The 18,129-nt window shown below is 57.5% G+C and overlaps 2 protein-coding genes across 3 annotated transcripts; one reads left to right on the top strand and one right to left on the bottom strand.

The window, feature by feature from the left end:
• The first annotated feature begins 2,983 nt into the window (after positions 1-2,983).
• Positions 2,984-9,550, top strand: REC8 (REC8 meiotic recombination protein). The gene is made up of 19 exons (XM_079913698.1): positions 2,984-3,662; positions 3,763-3,831; positions 3,949-4,091; positions 4,176-4,251; positions 4,344-4,464; positions 5,783-5,858; positions 6,217-6,296; positions 6,535-6,628; positions 6,753-6,825; positions 6,904-6,971; positions 7,137-7,186; positions 7,486-7,626; positions 7,934-8,000; positions 8,104-8,270; positions 8,451-8,499; positions 8,762-8,828; positions 8,921-9,046; positions 9,118-9,224; positions 9,336-9,550. The coding sequence occupies exons 1-19, from the start codon at positions 3,607-3,609 to the stop codon at positions 9,425-9,427; spliced, it is 1,722 nt and encodes a 573-aa protein (XP_079769824.1). The 5' UTR covers positions 2,984-3,606; the 3' UTR covers positions 9,428-9,550.
• On the bottom strand, positions 9,543-18,121 carry IPO4 (importin 4). 2 transcript variants are annotated; one of them, XM_079913694.1, is made up of 30 exons: positions 17,930-18,121; positions 17,763-17,849; positions 17,555-17,634; positions 17,437-17,478; positions 16,874-17,003; positions 16,607-16,786; positions 16,291-16,356; positions 16,084-16,185; positions 15,914-15,997; positions 15,493-15,657; positions 15,339-15,392; positions 15,071-15,180; positions 14,673-14,781; positions 14,382-14,511; positions 14,079-14,192; positions 13,862-13,975; positions 13,500-13,620; positions 13,258-13,369; positions 13,034-13,149; positions 12,847-12,924; positions 12,713-12,770; positions 12,521-12,626; positions 12,226-12,419; positions 12,025-12,066; positions 11,534-11,659; positions 11,217-11,425; positions 10,978-11,110; positions 10,793-10,897; positions 10,024-10,093; positions 9,543-9,899 (listed from the first exon to the last, which is right to left on the bottom strand). In XM_079913694.1, exons 1-30 carry the CDS (start codon positions 17,996-17,998, stop codon positions 9,769-9,771), a joined length of 3,237 nt encoding a protein of 1,078 aa, XP_079769820.1. In that variant the 5' UTR covers positions 17,999-18,121; the 3' UTR covers positions 9,543-9,768. The 2 variants fall into 2 exon arrangements, with proteins under 2 accessions (XP_079769820.1, XP_079769821.1); XM_079913695.1 differs by lacking the exon at positions 17,437-17,478.
• Positions 18,122-18,129: the final 8 nt, after the last annotated feature.

Raw genomic sequence — 18,129 nt, 5'->3', positions numbered from 1 at the left:
TATCATGTAGAAACCAATTTAGCCAAGCACCGTGGAATAGGGATTGGGAACACTGGAATTCAAAAGAACAGAGTTCCCAACCAGGCTTCCACTAAGGAGCTGTGTGGTCTGGAACAAACAGTCCATATGGGCCTCTGTTTTCTCATCTGTAAAGGCAAGTCTTGGACTAGATTTTGAAATCCCGTTCAGCCTTGATATTCTGTGGTGGTAAATTTAGGGCAATTGCACATTCCTCTGACAAACATTTGCTGAGCTAAGTTTCAGGCACTAATGGAAAAAACAAGAACCTCTCAAGAGTTCCCGGATTGAAGGAACAAAATAAAATAGGGTCAGCTTGGCTGCAATAAGAGCTGAGTCTTTTTTTTTTTTTTAATTAAACTATAGTTGACTTACAATATTGTGTTACTTTCAAATGTATAGCAAAGTGGTTCAGTTATGTATTTTTCCAGATTCTTTCCATCATAGGTTATTACAAGATATTGAATATAGCTCCTTGTGCTATACAGTATGTCCTTATTGGTTATTTTATATATAGTGGTGTGTATCTGTTAACCCCATATTCCTAATTTATCCCTCCCTCCCCTTTCCCCTTTGGTAACCGTAAGTTTTTTCCCTATGTTTGTGAGTCTGTTCCTGTTTTGTAAATAAGTTCATTTGTGTTCTTTTTTAGGTTCTACATATAAGTGATATCATATAATATTTGTCTTTCTCGGTCTGACTTCACTTAGTATGATAATCTCTAGGTCCATCCATGTTGCTGCAAAAGGATTATTTTGTTCTTTTTTATGGCTGAGTAGTATTGTATTGTATATATGTACCACATCTTTTTTATCCATTCATCTGTTGATGGACACTTAGGTTGCTTCCACATCTTGCCTGTTGCAAATAATGCTGCTATGAACATTGGGGTGCACATGTCTTTTCAAATTAGAGTTTTCGTCTTTTCCAGATATATGCCCAGGAGCAGGATTGCTGGATCATAGGTAGCTCTATTTTTAGTTAGTTTTTTTTTTTTAATTTATTTATTTTTGGCTGCGTTGGGTCTTCCATGCTGTGCGCGGGCTTTCTCTAGTTGTGGTGAGTGGGGGCTACTCTTCGTTGTGGTGTGCGGGCTTCTCATTGCGGTGGCTTCTCTTGTTGCAGAGCACGGGCTCTAGGCGCACGGGCTTCAGTAGTTGTGGCACCCAGGCTCAGTAGTTGTGGCTCACGGGCTCTAGAGTGCAAGCTCAGTAGTTGTGGCGCACAACTTAGTTGTTCTGCGGCATGTGGCTTAGTTGTTCTGAGGCATGTGGGATCTTCCTGGACCAGGGATCAAACCTGTGTCCCCTGCATTGGCAGGCGGATTCTTAACCACTGAGCCAGCAGGGAAGTCCCTATTTTTAGTTTTTTAAGGAACCTCCATACTTTTTTCCATTATGGCTATGCCAATTTACATTCCCACCAACAGTGTAGGAGGGTTCCCTTTTCTCTACACCCTCTCCAGCATTTATTGTTTGTAGACTTTTTAATCATGGCCATTCTGATTGAAGTGAGGTGATACCTTATTGTATTAATAGTTTGGGGAGACTTCCCTGGTGATCAGTGGGTAGGACTCCATGCTCCCAATGCAGGGAGCCCGGGTTCGATCCCTGGTCAGGGAACTAGATCCCACATGCATGCCCCAACTAAGAGTCCGCATGCCACAACTAAGAAGTCTGCATGCCTCAACTAAGAAGTCTGCATGCTGCAACTAAGAGATTCTGCATGCAGCCAAAGTAAATAAATATTTTTAAATAAAGTAAAATAAATAGTTTTGACTTGCATTTCTCTAATAATCAGCGATGTTGAGCATCTTTTCATGTGCCTGTGAGAGCCATCAGTATGTCTTCTGTGGAGAAACGACTATTTAGGTCTTCTGCCCATTTTTTGATTGGGTTTTTTGTTTTTTTTGATATTGCGTTGTATGTGCCGTTTGTATATTTTGGAAATTAAGCCTGTGCCGGTCGCATCGTTTGCAAATATTTTCTCCCATTCGGTAGGTTTTTTCCTTTTGTTTATGGTTTCCTTTGCTGTGCAAAAGCTTCTAAGTTTGATTAGGTCCCATTTGTTAATTTTTGGCTTTATTTCTTTTGCCTTGGGAGATGGATCTAAGAAAACATCGCTGCAGTCTATGTCTGAGAATGTTTTGCCTAGTTCTCTTCCAGGAGTTTTATGGTGTCATGTCTTATTTAAGTCTTTAAGCCATTTTGAATTTATTTTTGTGTATGGTGTGAAGAGTTGAGTCTTAATAAAGAGGCAGAAGCATGCCCTGGAGTCAAGACTGGGAAGGATATTCTAGGCCAAAGAAATGGCTGTGCGAAGGCAGGAGGCATGGGGAATGGGATATTTGTAACTACAACCATACAACTTATATTACACAAAGAATTTGAGACAAAACAGCTTTTGTACGCCGAGAAGTATGCCCTGCATCCAGCAAAACTGAAGTCTCAGCCAGGAAAACATTCACAACAGCCAGGTGAGGAATGCCACAACCTAAACTGTTCAGATTTAGGAAATGACCCGGCCCGTGCCCTCGCTGCTTCCTGTGAGGTCTTTCTTCCCCAACGACCTGGGGCGTCTCCAAGGCCACCTCATACCCGTTTCTACCTCCCTAGCTCACCATAGCCCCTAGGCTGGGAACAAAGGCGGACCAACCAATTGCTACTCGGTGGGATTTGGGGGAAAAGGCAAGGTCTAACCGCAGGTCAGGCGCCCCAAACAGGGCGTGGCGGTTGCCCTTGGCATGCTGCAACCTCCCCGGTAGTTGAAGCACCCTTGTTACCAGGCTCGCTGCAGGCGAGGCTGGGGTCTGCTCCCCGCTCATTGGTCCGCAGAGAAGCACCTCTGAGGAACCCCTGTTGCCCAGGCGAGGACGAGAGCCCATTGGTCGGGACACCTCACAATGTCCCCCCCGCCCCCCACCCCCCACCCCCGCGCGTGCAGGGTTCTTCCCATTGGTTCGCTGCCTGCCTCGGGAGCCCCCTGTGGCCTCCAACCAGGCAGCCTACTTGGCGCCCTGCAGCCAGTGCCCCCAAGCTGACCCTGCTCCCCATTGGCTGCTTTGGGGGCCGCCGCCATCTAATGAGGAGGGAGGCGCAGAGTACCAGAGCACGCGCTCCCTGCGGCGGGATCTAGCCCTGCAGCCTCGGGACCGGGCAGGGGCCGAAGCTGTGCAAAGGCCGAGAGACCGGCTTCTCTACGGAGGACACCCGTTCTCCCTCCGGACCTGGTCTGGGTCGCAGCTCGGGCTTCCCGTCGCGGAGCTGTGCATCTCCAAGTCTGGAACCCAAGCCGCGAGGCTCCAGTAAGTACGAAGCACCCACGCAGCGTGCGAACCGGCTCAGGGCGCACGGAGAGAGTGTCCCTGCTCCTGTGTATCCAGTGTGCGTCTCCATTTACTTATCCCCTTAATCGTTTATCCACCCATCGTTTACCGGTTCGTTTATTTGGCATTCTGGGTGCACTTGCTGCGCCGCTTGTCCACATTCTTCTCTCCGACGGGTGTTGGGAAATCCTGTGCCCTGAAGAATTCGGACTGAGATCCGAACGGAAGAGTGGTGTAGACGAGGGTGCAACCCCGGAGCGACCATGTTCTACTATCCCAGCGTGCTTCAGCGCCACACCGGCTGCTTCGCCACCATCTGGTAAGGGAGGGCTGAGCCAGGGTGGGCGCGCCGGGAGGGGCGCCCAGGGATCCCAGCCTGAGGGCTTCTCCTCCATCCTCACTCCTCGTCCTTCTTCCAGGCTGGCGGCAACGCGCGGCACCCGGTTGGTGAAGCGTGAATACCTGAAGGTGAACGTGGTGAAGACCTGGTAAGGCCCAGAAAAGGAAAGAGGGGCCTGGGGCCATTGTGGGTTAGGGGATGGATTACGCTGGGCTGTGGGGCTGGTCTTTGGCGCAGCGGTGATCAGGGTGCATCGTTCCCCCAGCGAGGAAATCCTCAATTACGTGCTGGTACGAGTCCAGCCCCCGCTGCCAGGCCTGCCGCGGCCCCGCTTCTCCCTTTATCTCTCAGCCCAGCTCCAGATCGGCGTCATTCGGGTCTACTCTCAACAATGCCAGTACCTTGTAGGTAAGGCTAGAAGGCTCTGAGGTGGGGCAGAGCTGAGCGGTCCTCCCATGGGCTGGCACCCTATCTTGTCCTCCCTGCCCTCAGAGGACATCCAGCACATCCTGGAGCGCCTGCACCGGGCGCAGCTGCGGATCCGCATTGATATGGTGGAGACTGACCTGTGAGTGTGTCCCTGGGACTGGGACCACCCAGTCTTTGGAAGGGAACCTCCCTGCTTGGCCTCAGTCCTTGACAGCCCCCATTCTCCCTCAGACCCAGCCTGCTGCTGCCTAATCACCTGGTCAGGATGGAGGCTCTGGAAGATGCTCCAGACCCCTTTTTTGGGATGATGTCTGTGGAGCCCATACTGCCCAGTCCCTTCAAAATCCCTCAGGTAGGTCTCATTCCCCCTGGACACCTCAGACTGATGAGTTGCCAGTCTGACACTTGGGTGGGGGTGGGATGGGAGCCTGCTCCAGCTCTGCCCCACAGAAGTCATTGCAGTGCAATTGCCATGGTGGACCCATCCAGACAAGTCTGCTGCACTTACCTATTCAGGACCAACCTAGAGGCAGCTCTCGTCTCCACACCATTCCAAGAGCCAAGCCCGCAATCCACGCCCTCAGTGTCCCTCGGCACTGGGTTTCCCATGTCCTTGTCCATCCATTCCTAACACCCCTACAGCTTAGACAGTGTTACTTCCTTCCTTCAAAGACATCTCTAGGTCTTCCCTGGTGGCGCAGTGGTTGAGAGTCCGCCTGCCGATGCAGGGGACACGGGTTTGTGCCCCGGTCCGGGAAGATCCCACATGCCGCAGAGCGGCTGGGCCCGTGAGCCATGGCCGCTGAGCCTGCGCGTCCGGAGCCTGTGCTCCGCAGCGGGAGAGGCCACGGCAGTGAGAGGCCCGCATACAGCAAAAAAAAAAAAAAAAAAGACACCTCCAGTGGCTCCCCACTGCCAACAGAATACTAGCATTTAAGGTTCTCCATACCCTGGTCCAGAGGTAGCCATCCCTAGACATCTCTCAGCACATCTCCTGGGCATCTTTGGCTCCCAAACCCCAGCCTGGCCCCTATGCCCCAAAGATGCCACATTTACTTCTTTACTTTTGCTGTTTCCCTAGGCCATAATGGTCACCCCCCATTCTCTTACAGACATCGCTCAATTTCTACACATTTCTATCAAGTCTTTATACGACTCCCGGCCAGAACCAAATGTTCTAGAACTCAGCACATCACTAGGGCCTTGTTTATCCTTTGTGTTGACTCTTTCTTTTTAATTTATTTTGTTTTTTAAAACAAAGAGCTTTTACTGAAGTGTAGATGATTTACAGTGTTGTGCTAGTTTCAGGTGTACAGCATCCTTTGGCTGGCTCTTGCTGGGGTCGTATACAAACTCGTCTCCCCACTAGACCATATATAGTCCTTAAGATCGAGAATCTTTTCTGTTCCCACTGTCCCCAACACTTGACATAAGGCTGCAGTACTTCTTTCCCAGACAAATGAACACAGTCTAGATGATTGGGTGGGGGCGGGAACGGGAGGAAAGGAAACCGGATGGTGAGTGGGTTCATTGCATGCTGCTGTCAGTGCCACAGAATTAGGCATAAAGGGCTACCACTGTCCAGTCCATTGTCTGAATAAGGTTGTGAAAATGGGGAAGCAGGGCGCCGAAGCTGAACCCTATCTTTTGTCCCCAATCCCTCCCCAAAGATTCAACACCTCCTAGAGGCTGTGACCCCAGAGAGAGTTCTTGAAGAGATCCCTCCTGAAGTTCCTATAGAGCCAGGTGAGCAGAGAGAGCCTTCTCTTTGGTGAGAGGTAGAGGAACGTCTAAGAGCTGAAGAAATCACTGTCTTTGAGCTTCTTTCAGGAGCGAGGCCCTGTAAGGGGCACTGTATGTGTATAATGCCGTTACTGCTCACAAGAGTCCTATGAGATCAGAATTATTATCCCCAGTTTACAGATGAGGAAAGTGAACCCCATAGCGGTTAAGCGATGTGTCCTGGGTCAGCTTGCCAGGGACTGGCCGGGGCCTGACTAGAACCCAGGTGGACTTGACTCCAGAGTCCATGCTTTTGCCTTACCACATGGGTGGGGGGACTTGGAAAGGAACACCGGGCTGGTGTGACTTCCCTCCTCTCCAGAAAGGATTCTGGTCACTGCACCGCCTCCCGAGGCCATCACGCTCCTGGAGGTGGAGCCCATACGTATGCTAAAGATTGAGGTGAGCTGACCCCCTGCACATGGAGCCTGAGGCCCGAGTCCTGCTTCTGCTGGCCCAGCCCCCCTGCATCTGCTTCCTTCTGCCCCCAGAGTCCTGCCTTCTCCACCTCCGTTTCCCCACCACTGCCCCCAGCGCCGGAGCACCCACGGGCTTCCTCGGTCTGGCCCAGCCCTGTGGCATGTCTCTCAGACAGAAATGGAATTGAGTCCCCTCACCTTGGTTCTCCCTCTCCTGACAGGGTGAACGGGACCTCCCAGAGATCAGCCGCCGAGACTTGGACCTGCTGATCGCAGAGGAGGAGGAAGCCATCTTGTTAGAGGAACGTCGGCTAGGCAGGTCCATGTGGCCCCGTAGGGCCCGCCCGGTGCTGGATGGTCAGGCCTCCGGCACGGGCAGTCTGGGCTGGGCAGTGTTCCCATCTCTTCTGTGTTCTGAGCCCTGATCTTCTCTTCACAGAGTACGAAGAGGAGCTCCGGGCCCCAGAGAGGGAGGTCACAATCCCCCCGCCCTCACCTCTAGCTCTTCCAGAGTAAGGGCAGGAACCCCTGGGCCAGGTAGGGGTCATTGCTGGGAGGGTATCTTCATTCTCTTGCCCATTTCCCCTCAGGGTGGAGGAGGCTGCAGAGCCACTTCCGCCGAAGCCACCAGCCTGGGAGCCTGAGGCCCTACTTCCTGGTGAGTACCTGCCATGCCAGGGTCCTTCCCGGGGGTCCCTGTACAGCTGCTGCAGACAGTGGCCCTGTATTCTAACTTGCTGAAGGGAGGACTCTAGCATCTCGCCTGGGTGGCTTTGAGGACAAAGGGTGTGGGGCAGAGCTGGGACCTCGAGTGTTTTTGCAGAGGTAACCCCCCCGCTGGAGCTGCGTCTGCCAGCGCCACCCAGCCCAGAGGTGAGTAATGCTCCTCCAAGCCGCCTCCTTTTCGCCCTCCTCTGCCAGAACTGCTCACCCACTTTCAGTTTCCCCAAGCCAAAGGCCACTGCTAGCTTCCACAGGCCTTTGAGCAAATTAGTAAAAGGTGCCCCGTCCACACCCCATTTTATCGGGATGGGCACCTCATACAGGGTGGGAGCTGCACCCTCTCCCAGGGCACCGCTAGGGATGGCAGGTTGGGGCATGTCTGCAGTCCACGAGGACCACAGGGAAAGGAGTAACGGGTAGCCTTGCTCCCACCTCCCCTCCCCCCTCAGCGGAGGAGGCCCCCAGTCTCCCCACCTCCCAGGGTCCCCCCTGCCCGCCGCCGCCGCTTATTATTCTGGGACCGGGAGACCCAGATACCCCGGAAGGAATTCCTGGAACAAATGCAAACCAGAGCCCACTGCCGGGAGTGTGTGAGTACAGCCCAGGCTCTGGAGGGATGGAGGGAAGCAGGTGCACATTGGGTCTCCTAAACTCCCGGGGTGGGGGTGGGGGGCATGAGAACAGTCCCCAAAGTGCACATGCTGGGGGTTTGCCCACATACCACTTCATTACCCCATCTAGCACATCCAAGGGCATCAGTTGAAAGTCCTTTTAGCAACGAGCAGAGAATGAGCCTGAAAGAGCTAGAAGGCCAGAGGCCCTGGAACAAGGCACTGCAGGTGGGTAAGGAGCAGTGGCTCCTTCCTAACCAGCCTTCTGGCCTTTCCTACCACACAGCCAATGGTGCAGCCTCCTGAGAGGATGATCACGAGCCCTGCAGAGCTGTTCCGAACCCCGACTCACTGTGAGGAATGGTGGGAGCTGGTGTGTGGGATCCTCTGAACCCCTGTCCCTCACTCCTGGTGTTCCTCACGCCTCAAACCCTCTCCCTGCTGCCCCGTTGTCAGCTGGCCGGCTACCCCAAGAACTGCTGGCTTTCTGGACCCACTGTGCCCAGCCACTCCCACTAGCACTCAGGAGAAGGCCGCCCCTGGAGCCTGAGGAAGAGGAAGCTGAGAGGGAGGCGGCAGCTGAGGAGGAAAGGAGAAAGGCTGAAACTCCAAGCGATATCGAGGTAATGGCACCCTCACTCCTTCCTGCTTTGCCTGAGCTCCAACAGCCTGCTTTTTTCTGCCCACGTGAGCCATGGGCACCAGGTCCCAGCCAGGCTGGTTCAGGGCTAGACCTGCTTCACCCCTGCCCCCGGTGCTTCTGTGATGGCTTGGGGTCTTAGTTCTCCTTCTCTCATCTCCAGGTCCTGAGGGAGGCCCTGGAGCCCAGTGTGCCCCTCATGCTGCCTTCAGGTAAGTATCTGGAAAAGGGACGGTGGAGACCACCACCCTGACCACTGTCCCAGGAAACTGGTGCTCCAACTGCTGACAGTTCTCGTCAGCGCACTTAACGTAAGGAAGCACAGACTGAGTCTCTTCAGTCCCCTCCCCCCACCCCCGGGTACTTTTAACAAGTCACTGCCAGCTCCGGCACCCAGGTGGACCAGGTGGCCCCCAAATCCCAACTGCTCAGATGCAAACAAACCCACTCAGGACCTTCCCCTCCCCCTGACAGAGATCTCCCTAGAAGCGGCTGAGGAGGAGAAGACCCGCATCAGCCTCGTGCCCCCGGAAGAACGGTGGTAAGCGGCAGCCCCAGCTAGGATGGCTGTACCCCTCGTCACTGTCACCGCTGCCACCTTCCCTGCTCCACCCAACTCCCGTGTTCTCCTAGGGTCTGGGCTGAGGAGCCAGAAGCCCCTGCATTGCCCGTGGTGCCTGAGCTCCCTGAGGTGCCTGTGGAGATGCCTGTGGAGCTGCCCCCAGAGCCTGAGCTGCTCTCGCTGGAGGCTGTGCACAGGTACCAGGAAGGGCATGCCTCCGTGGGTGGCCTGGGCTGCAGCCTCAGCTCATAGTTCTTGACCCCCACAGGGCAGTGGCACGGGAGCTGCAGGCCAAGAGGGAGCCTGACTTCAGCAGCCTGGTGCCACCTCTCAGTCCCCGTAAGGTGGCCGCCCGGGTCTTCTACCTGCTCCTGGGTGAGCGAGCAATGTGTGCGCCTGTGGGGGGGGTGGGGAGTGGACACACAGGCCAGCGGCTGCTGTAGGGACCCTCTCCTCTGACCAGCCCTCTCCTCCCCTCTTGACCAGTGCTTGCTGCACAGCAGATCCTTTGTGTGAAACAAGAGGAGCCATATGGGCGCCTCCTGATCCAGCCAGGGCCCCGATTCCACTGCGGTTAGAGCCAATTTACAAAGCTGCCAGGGAACCAGCTATGGTAAACGGTGTCCTGCCTCACTTCTGAACACGGGTCTCTATCCTTCCTGCTCCCAGCGCTACTGTTCAAGAAGAAAATAAACTGCCTTTATTACAGGATGGTGTCATGACTCTGTTTGTATTGTCCCAGCACGACAGACCCAGCCCTAGCAGACACCCCGGTAAGACGGCAAGTAGGGCTGAGACTCCAAGTGGGTATGAGGCCCAGGCCCAGAATCTTTGGTAAGGCGTGAGCTGCAACTGGGCAGAGAGCTGGTCTCAGGCGTGGGCAGGCTCTGTTCTCTCTGGCCCAGCTGCAGCCCGCAGTCTAGGTGAGGCCCAGGATGGCCTGGAGCTCCTGGGCCTTGTTGCCAGGCAGGGAGCCCAGTGCTGAACGGAAGCTGTCAGTGTGCTGTTTGGCCAAGAACGTGAGCAGCAGCAGCAGCGATGCCTTGGTGTCTGGGTGGAGAGTGAAGGGGGAGGAGTCTGGGGAGGGCTGGCCCCCACCCCTAGCTGCCCCAGGCCCCCTGAGCCCTGCTGCTCCCCACCTCCCCCCAGCCCTGCCCACAACTGCCACCGTCACCTGGTGGGACCTTGTTCTCGGCCAGGATGAGGCTGCAAATGCGCAGGAGCTCTGGAGCCACATCTACAACCTGTGGGGAAAGAAGGGCTGACTTGGGCAGAAGCACCCCTGGGCCCCAGCGCTGGGGTGGGTGGTAGGAGCCCCGAAGAGGCAGTCTCCCACCTGGGCTGTTAATCAGCATTGCTCAAACAACCGTGAACCATGAGAAGAACCCTGAAACAGGGTGGTAGCAATGTGTTCTGTTTGTTTGATTTTCGGAGAGCATGAGACTGTGACCAAAAGTATCTGAAATCACGGCCTAAAGACCAAAAGAAGCCCAGACACTCAGGAGCTCCACCCACAGAGTAGTCTGCGAAGATGCAAGACAAAGGTGATGGACACAAGAGCACTGGGACAAGCGTTCCCAAAGCTAGCCACTTGCTGCAGACAAATCTCATTCAGAAAGCAGAGCTGCTCTGACTGGAAAGGATGGTGGGGTGGCCCAAAGGGCCCGGGCTCCATGGAGCACAGTCTCAAAGAGCCTGCTCTAGGAAATCAGCCTAGGAAAGCTGCGACTTCTGGCTCAGACCAGAGGGTGGAAATGAAACCTCCCTGAGGAAAAATGCTACGCGGTGAGAGGAAGCCCCTCCTCCCCTCTTAAAGGCCTTGGCTGCCAATCCTTGCACAGCAACAGGAAAGCTGAGCAGAGCAGCTTAAACTGATGCCAACCCTGCCCGTCAATGAGACTGGAGCATCAAGCCCCCTCTAAGGGCCCCAGCATCGCGGTTACCTGGTCTGGGCTGCTCTGGTACAGGAAGCTGAAGAGGTGCCCTAAGGTGACCCACTCCTCCAAATCCTCCTTCAGTGGCAGGGCGTGCAGCAGGGCAGCCAGCACCTGGACACACAGAAGACTCTGGCCTCCTGCCCTGCACCCTCCTCAGCTCCCTGGCCCTGCCTGACGCCCCCACCCCTCACCTGGGGCTCTGGTTTCCTCGTGGGACTGGCCATCAGCAGGCGGGCGAGTGCCCCACAGATGTTGTCATGGACACGATCATGGCGCTCCCTCGCCAGGAGGGGCAGCAGGAGCCCCAGCAGCTTGGGGAAGTGTCTGGTCCACAGTCAAGGAACAGGCACACGGGGAGACTGCGCCCATCCCGAACCCCAGGGACACCCTCCCAACCCCATCTGGGCCCCCTCCTGCAAGCCGAGGATACTCCTGGGCAGGGCGACCCCCGTGCTCCGCCAGCACGCCCAGCCCAAAGACGGCATTGCTCCGCACCTCGGGGTCCGCCTCCCGGGCAGTGCTCAACAGCACGGGGAGCAGCCGGGACACAAACTGGGCCGAGGCGGCACCCAGGCCCTGAATGGACTCTGCCAGCGTCCCCACCGCAAAGGACTTCTCTGCCACTGTGCAGCCCTGTTTCTGGTGGGGTGAGGAGTGCGAGTCAGCCTGGGACTGGGACCAAGTGGGGAACTGAGCACAGGGGGCACAGGCGGAACGGGGCTCGAAGCCAGAGGACAGAGCACTCACCGTCTTGCACAGCAATAATGGCAGGAAGCCGGCAAAGAAGGGGGCAAAGGCATCTCCCCCGGCCGCAGCGGCCAGGGCAGGGATGGCCTCGCCAGCATGCTCCAGCAACATGGCGTCGTATTCAGCCTGCAGGGCCAGGTCAGAGACTGGGGGCGCCTCCCACCGCACTCCTCCACGGCTGCAGGTGGTCTCCCTGAGGGCTGCCCTTGGTTGACGGGACTGGCCCCTTCCAGGCTGGGTTTGTTTGCAGCCCAGCTTTCCCTCCTGGTCCTCCTACTCCCACTATCAATCCAAGCCTGCCCCGAATCCCCACCCCCAGGAAGCCTTCCTTGAACACCCACTGCCTTAGCGGGAGTTGGGTGGGTTGTTCCGAGCCACTACCAATCTTTTAGCAAGCCCTGTACCCCCAGGCCAAGCCAAGCACACTGTCCACCCCGCCCCGTGGAGACCAACTGGGCTGCCTGGTCCCAGTTTGCACCCGTAGCTCTTACCTGGTCCTCATCCTCCTCCTGGTCGGCGTCCTGACAAGCTGTCTGCAGGAAGAGGGCGCTCAGCTCAGTCTGGGCTCTCCTGCCCCTTCTCCCTTCCGTGGGTGGAAGGACGGGGAAGCTGGACTGGTAGCCTCCGACTAGCCCCACCCAAGGTGGACTGGGCCACCTCCTCACCCTGCAGCCCGCCGGCCGGCCCCTCACCTTCCTCTGCAGCACACCCTTGAGCGCGTGGCAGATCTCAGCAAGCCGCCCAGGGGGCTGCAACGCCAAGCTCCCAGAGCCACGCAACACCGCCGTCAGGGCCGCCAGCACGGCCATCACCACCTGGCGCTCCCGCTCCCCGTTCACTGCCCGCACGTAGGATGGCACCACCCGGGCCAGGGCGGCCTGCAGAGCTGGGGACATGATTGGCTGAAGCCTTGGTCAGCCCCTGCGCCCTCCCCACCCACCCCCTGCTTCCAGAGGCCCCAGCCGGGCGCCGGCCTCGCCTTCTCACCAGCAGTGTTGGGTTCCGAAGGGCAGCTCTGACAGGCTTTGTGCAGCGCACAGCAAAACTGACCCAGGGCCTCATGGGCTGCCTTCCGCACGCTCAGGTGAGGGCACTGCGGCACGAGGAGGGGCAGGACGTGTGTGCTGCATGCAGGGCCGTCACAGCTCCTAGCCCCCAGACCCCACCCGCCCCACTCACCTCCAGCAGTGTGAACACTTCTTCAAAGACAGTCTCCATGTAGGGAAGGAAGGCCACACTGTGGACAGACACACCGCCATGGGGAAGGGGCGCCCAGGAGAGGTTCCCTGTGCCGAGGAGAGGCCGATGCTCACCTGGCATTCACAGAGATCTCCCCCAGTGCAGCACAGGCGTCTTCCTTCTCATCGAAAAAGGCGTTTTCCACGCTGTACCTAGAGTAAGATGGGGAGGCAACAGCAATCAGGCGCCAGTAGAAGCAGAGCTGGCCCTGGGCCCTTGTCCAAGCCAGGATCCCCCAGACCAGAAAGGCAGCCTCCGCACCCTGAGACCTCTGAATCCTCCTCCTCTTCCGAGTCCTCCTCCACAAGCTCCTCCTCTTCCTCCCCACCGTGCTCGTCGTCAAACAGAAGGAAGGTGCTGCTTCCAGTGCACTGAGGCTGGAATGGGGAGGCACAGCAGGGACTTTGGCTCAGCTGGGCCCAGGAGAGAGATCCCATCCCAGGCCTGGCCGTCCCCACCTGGCCCAGCCCACCCTGTCTGCTCACCACAATGCCCTGGGTGGAACGCAATGACAACAGCATGAGTGTGGTGATTCGTGGTAGGTGGGGAGCGAGGCTCTCACCCATCAGCCCCGATAAGGCTGCAAACAGGCTGTACCTGGCGGAGACAGACAGAAGCTGTATAGTCCTACCTGCTGTAGCCAGACAGGATGGGGGAGCCCGGGGAACCCACGGTCCAGAACCAGAGGACTGGGGTCTGGGTGGGGGCGGGGTGAGGGCTCACTCACGTGCAGCGCCGCAAGTCAGGGTCGTCTACCTGGTCACACAAGCCCAGCCCCAGCTGGCAGCATTCCTCAGCCAGGGGCCTCATGGGCTCCCCTACTGCTCGCACCAGTACCCCAAGTGTCTCTGCAGAGGCAAGGGCTCGGTTAGCACCAGGATGAGGCACTAGGCCAGAGGTGTGCAGGGCCAAGGCCTGAGGGACCAGAGATAGCTGGGCGGGGGGGTGGGGGGGTGGGGGGGATCCAGAAATCCCTTCTACTCCTGGGTAAGGTGCGAGCGCAGCTGCCCCGGGGCGATCTCGTGAACGACAGGTGAGCATCTGCCCTTCCCCAGCACTGGGAAGCCGGCCTGGGAGTGCCTCGCTCACCCAGGCTCTGGATCCGCACAGGCTGAAGGTCCTCATGGCCTGTCAACAGGAATTCCCGCAGGTGCTCCACGATGGTGGGGAAGTAGGGCAGTATGGAGGCCTGGGCAGCCGTGGCTGCGGCACGGAAGGGCAGAATCAGAGCTGGAGAGTGAGCAGGGACCATCTGCCGCAGGCACCCGGAGTGAACCCATGCTCCCACCTCCTGCCTCCGACTCACCAATGGCCCCCAGGGCGCTCACAGCCAGCTCCTTGGCCCGGGAGCTGCTGGGGTTTCTCAGAGGCTGCAACATATACTCCATGAGCTCCGTAAGGTAGTGCTGCACTTCAGGCCCTGTGGGAAAGGGCACCCCTCTACCAACCAACCCAGGTCTCCTACCTGCCTCCAGGCCGACCCTCCCTGTGGCCCTGCCACATCCCTCTCCCCACCACGGGCAGTGGTTCGGGGAGCTGCACCTCCTGCCCCCTTCAGCCAAAGCGACAGCCCCATCCCCTCCCTCACACCCGCAAAGGGCATCGCCACCTAGGTTCTCCACGAAGTTCTCCAGGGCATAGCAGGCCTTGGCTAGGTGACGTGTGCACCCAGGAGGCACGGACTTCAGGTAGGCGAGGAGCAGTGGCATCACCTCCCCGGAATAGCTGCGAATGTGGGGCTGGGGGAAGGAGAAAGACGGCCTGAGTCAGCTCAACTGCAAGGCACGCACCTAAGTACTGATGGCAGCAGGGATGCCTGAGGGATGGGGCTGAGGGGAAGCTGGTCTCTGGGACAGGTGGGGACTCTGAAACAGTGGCTGCCCACATCGGCCTTGCTGACCTGTAGGTTCTCTGAGAACTGGCCCAGGGCAAAGAGCGCAGCATTGCGCACAACCTGTGACGGATCCTCCAGGCTCCTGCACACGATCTGTAGCAGTGGGGACAGCAGTCTGGATGGGGCGGGACAAGAGGGTGGAGTCTGAGGGGCAGGACCTGAGATCCCTGGGCTGAGCCATTCTGCTGTTTCCCCTGGGAAAACCAAGGCTTTTTGTCACCAGATGGGGAGCACCACCCACTGACCCTGACAGCTGGGGTATCTTCCAAACCAGAACACTTGAATGTGGGAGCAGACACTATTGATGACTAGGCTCAAAGGACAAGCGGAGACCACGACTGCCGTGGGCAGTGTGGTCCTCCTCCCCATGGCCCACCCTAACTCCGAGACAGGGGAAAAAATACCTCTGCCTGATGTGGTCCCCGGCTCCATCAGAGAGCACTGCCAGCACGAGGAGCCCAGCCTTGCGCTGGTATGGGCTCTGGCTCCGCAAAGCCTCTTCCAGCATGGGCATCTAGGGGAGCAGATGGCACTCTTCTGAAACCCCAGCACGAGCCTGCCTGTTCCTGCGGCAATAGGCCTTCCACACCTACCAGGGCCCAAACATCCTCAAGCTCGGGAGACTAAGCAAACCCAGGGGTAGGAGCACTGCAAGGACAAAGCCACACTTACCAGCAGGGGACAGAGCTTCTCAGGGGGCAAATAGAGTGCCAGCATGTCCACGACCTGGAAAAGGACAGGTAGACTTTGCTGGACTCCATCTCTGCCCCCCAACCTCCCCCAACGACCTAACACCCCTGCCCCCGGGCCCTGTCCCACATCCCACCTGAATGGCAAAGTGCTTGGGCGTCTCCCCCACCAGTCCAACATCCAGCTCTTCCTCCTCTGAATCCTGATCCTCAGGATCCAGCTGACCCAGGGTGGGCTCGGCAGCCATGATGGGGAAAAGGGTGTGCAGCAAGGGCGGTAGGAGGCGATTCTTCAGTAACGCCTTAAAAGGGAGAATGGAACGGTGTCCCTGAGAATCTGTTCCCAAGACGGACTCACATTAGAAATTCCAGCCTTCCAGGCCACAGGGGGTCCAGGAGGAGATTCCCAATCTCCCAGCCAAGAGCTGGGCTGAGTCCAGACCCAGCCTGGAACATCTTAACTATGGTACTTTACATAACCCCAGATAGACAGAAAGCTCCAAGAGTGAGATGAAGAAGAAGATAGAGATGGAGCGATGTGTGTCAGAAGGCACTCACCTTGCTCTTGACTTTGACCAAGAAAGTGAGACAGCAGAGAATACGCACACGTATTGCATCACCTAGGGCCACGTTTCTAGCCACCTGCCCAGAGACCAACTCGAATCAGAAACGGGCAAGGAAACTCCCAGCAGAACAAGCAGCAGGGACAGTGCCGACCCCAGGCTCACCTCCAGGCAGAATGTGAGGACCTCTGAGAGGTGGGAGGTGATGATGGGCAACTCTGACTCCAGCAATTCATCCAGGGCCTCCAAGGCCTCACAGGCCTTTGCCTGCCAGACAGAGAAGTCTCGGGGTTACTATGCTCTTCTTCAGTGGACCAGGCTGAATGCTCCTGCACCCTCCTTCCAACAGAGCCCCTACCCGAATGTCCTCACCTCGTCTACAGGGATCAGAGTCTGCACAGCCACGATGAGCTTGGGCACCAACATTCGCACGAGAGGCTGGAGGACACAAGATGAGCTAAATCACAGAAAGCACGATGCAGCCTTATCTCCAACCCCAGAAGCTAGCAGCTTCCTCGAAGCCCGCACATAGGAGGAGCCTAGGCACAGCCACCCACAGGATCCCCTCTCAACTGTTAGGCAGGACAAAAAGCAGAGAAAGAATCTTAAGTAGCTCTGCATCCCGCAAGACTGAGGAAACGAAAGCCCGAGGGTAGGGGGCCAGGGAAGGTGAAGGCCCACATCTCACCACATCATCAGTGCCAAGGTAAGGGGCCATGGTGGTCAGAGTGCGCAGGGAATAGAAGAGGAGCCCAGGAGAGCCCACATCACCAAGGGTCTCATTCAGAAGCCGAAGAAGCTCCCGGTGGTGGGGTCGGAAGGCCTCAGGCCGGGAGGTCACCACCACACTTAGCAGCAAAAGCCCCATCTGCCCAGGAAGAGGGGTTGAGAGGGAAAGCTTACATGGTCTATCCAGCCTCTGGGTCCCTTCCTCCCACCAACCATGTGATAGTACCTCTCTCTCGGGGACGTGGAGGCTGCGGATACTGTGCTGAAGAAGCTGCATGAGCTGAGGCCAGGCCTCCAGACCTTCTTTTCGAAAAACGGTAGCAGAGAGCTGGGCCAGGCTAAGACTCACAGAATGCCTGCAAACAGGAGAGATTCCCCACCCCCAGTCACCCTCCAGTACCCTTCCCTGTACGCGATGGCCCTGCCTCCACGGAGTGGCCAGGAGAGAAACCTCCAGGTGTGCGCACAGGGCCTCTGCCAAGTTGGGACACAGAAAACGTCTCAGAGGGACACTAGCAGCACAGTAGGCGTGCAGTCTGGTGAGGGTGACCTCACTCATGCTGAATTTCAGTTCTGTTCTTCCGACTCGGCTTTGGCAGACCATCACAACCCGCGCTCAAGAACTTTCGTCTTTAATACAGCTTGAGAGTCGTTCCTCCACCCCTGGTCTAAAACCTAAGTCCCTGCCCCCCAAAAGCCAGCCTGGAGCTGAAAAAGAAGGCAGAAACCCTGAGAAGCTCTCAGCCTAGAATCAGTTAGGGCCCTGAGAGGAGGCAGATAGGTACTTACTCTGTCTCTCTCTGAAGGACCGTCAGGATCAAAGACTTGATGCTAGAACACAGGTGGCAAGTATTTGGCACCCAAGAACCGCCTCAGCCCGGCCCGCCCCACCCCTGGCCCAACCCACCTCTCCCGTTGCTCGGCCGCCAGCCGTCGCCAGCCGGTGCTCAGTCGTCTGCGGGTCAGTACGGCCGCGAACTGGCGGATCTGGGACGAGGAAGCAGGCACGTGAGGGCCCGGGCAGGAAGGTGCTGACCGGGTCGCCGAGGGCAGGAGCTGGGGCTTGACATGTGGCGTACTATAGGAAACTCCGCAGGAAGCGGCAGGAACCTTACCTGAGGGTCGCCCGCTGAGGCCAGCAGTTCGCAGAGCGCGGGCAGGGAGGCGGGGTCCCTAAGAGCGGTCTGGAGTTGCTCGGTGGCCTGGGGAGAGCCTGGGGTCAGAGTTGGGCCGTTCCCGCAACGCCTCCGCTGGCCCTGGCCCGGTCCCACCGGCCCCATACCCGGCGGATGCGCTCGGTGTCCGGCAGCAGCAGCTCCCGGAGGATCTGTTCCAGGCCGGCGGGCTCCATGGCAGCAGGGGAGCCGCCGCTGCTGGGCCGGAGGTGGGGGAGGGGCAGCACGTGGAGGCCCCGAAACCCGCTTCCGGCGGAAAGGGCGTTGCTCCGCGCCCCTCCCGTCACCAGGGTGATTCAACTCGCTT

Source organism: Stenella coeruleoalba (genome assembly GCF_951394435.1).
Source record: "Stenella coeruleoalba genome assembly, chromosome: 2".
Taxonomy (NCBI): Eukaryota; Metazoa; Chordata; class Mammalia; order Artiodactyla; family Delphinidae; genus Stenella; species Stenella coeruleoalba.
This window is presented reverse-complemented; position numbering and strand designations above follow the sequence as displayed.

Excerpts from the sequence above, each read along its gene's own strand:
- REC8 (XM_079913698.1), top strand. The coding sequence starts at position 3,607 with ATGTTCTACTATCCCAGCGTGCTTCAGCGCCACACCGGCTGCTTCGCC. Across the intron at positions 5,859-6,216 it reads TGAAGTTCCTATAGAGCCAG|AAAGGATTCTGGTCACTGCA; the intron begins GTGAGCAGAGAG and ends CCTCCTCTCCAG. Across the intron at positions 8,829-8,920 it reads GTGCCCCCGGAAGAACGGTG|GGTCTGGGCTGAGGAGCCAG; the intron begins GTAAGCGGCAGC and ends GTGTTCTCCTAG.
- IPO4 (XM_079913694.1), bottom strand. The coding sequence starts at position 17,998 with ATGGAGCCCGCCGGCCTGGAACAGATCCTCCGGGAGCTGCTGCTGCCG. Across the intron at positions 15,393-15,492 it reads CCAAGCACTTTGCCATTCAG|GTCGTGGACATGCTGGCACT; the intron begins GTGGGATGTGGG and ends GTCCTTTTCCAG. Across the intron at positions 15,181-15,338 it reads AGAAGCTCTGTCCCCTGCTG|ATGCCCATGCTGGAAGAGGC; the intron begins GTAAGTGTGGCT and ends CTGCTCCCCTAG.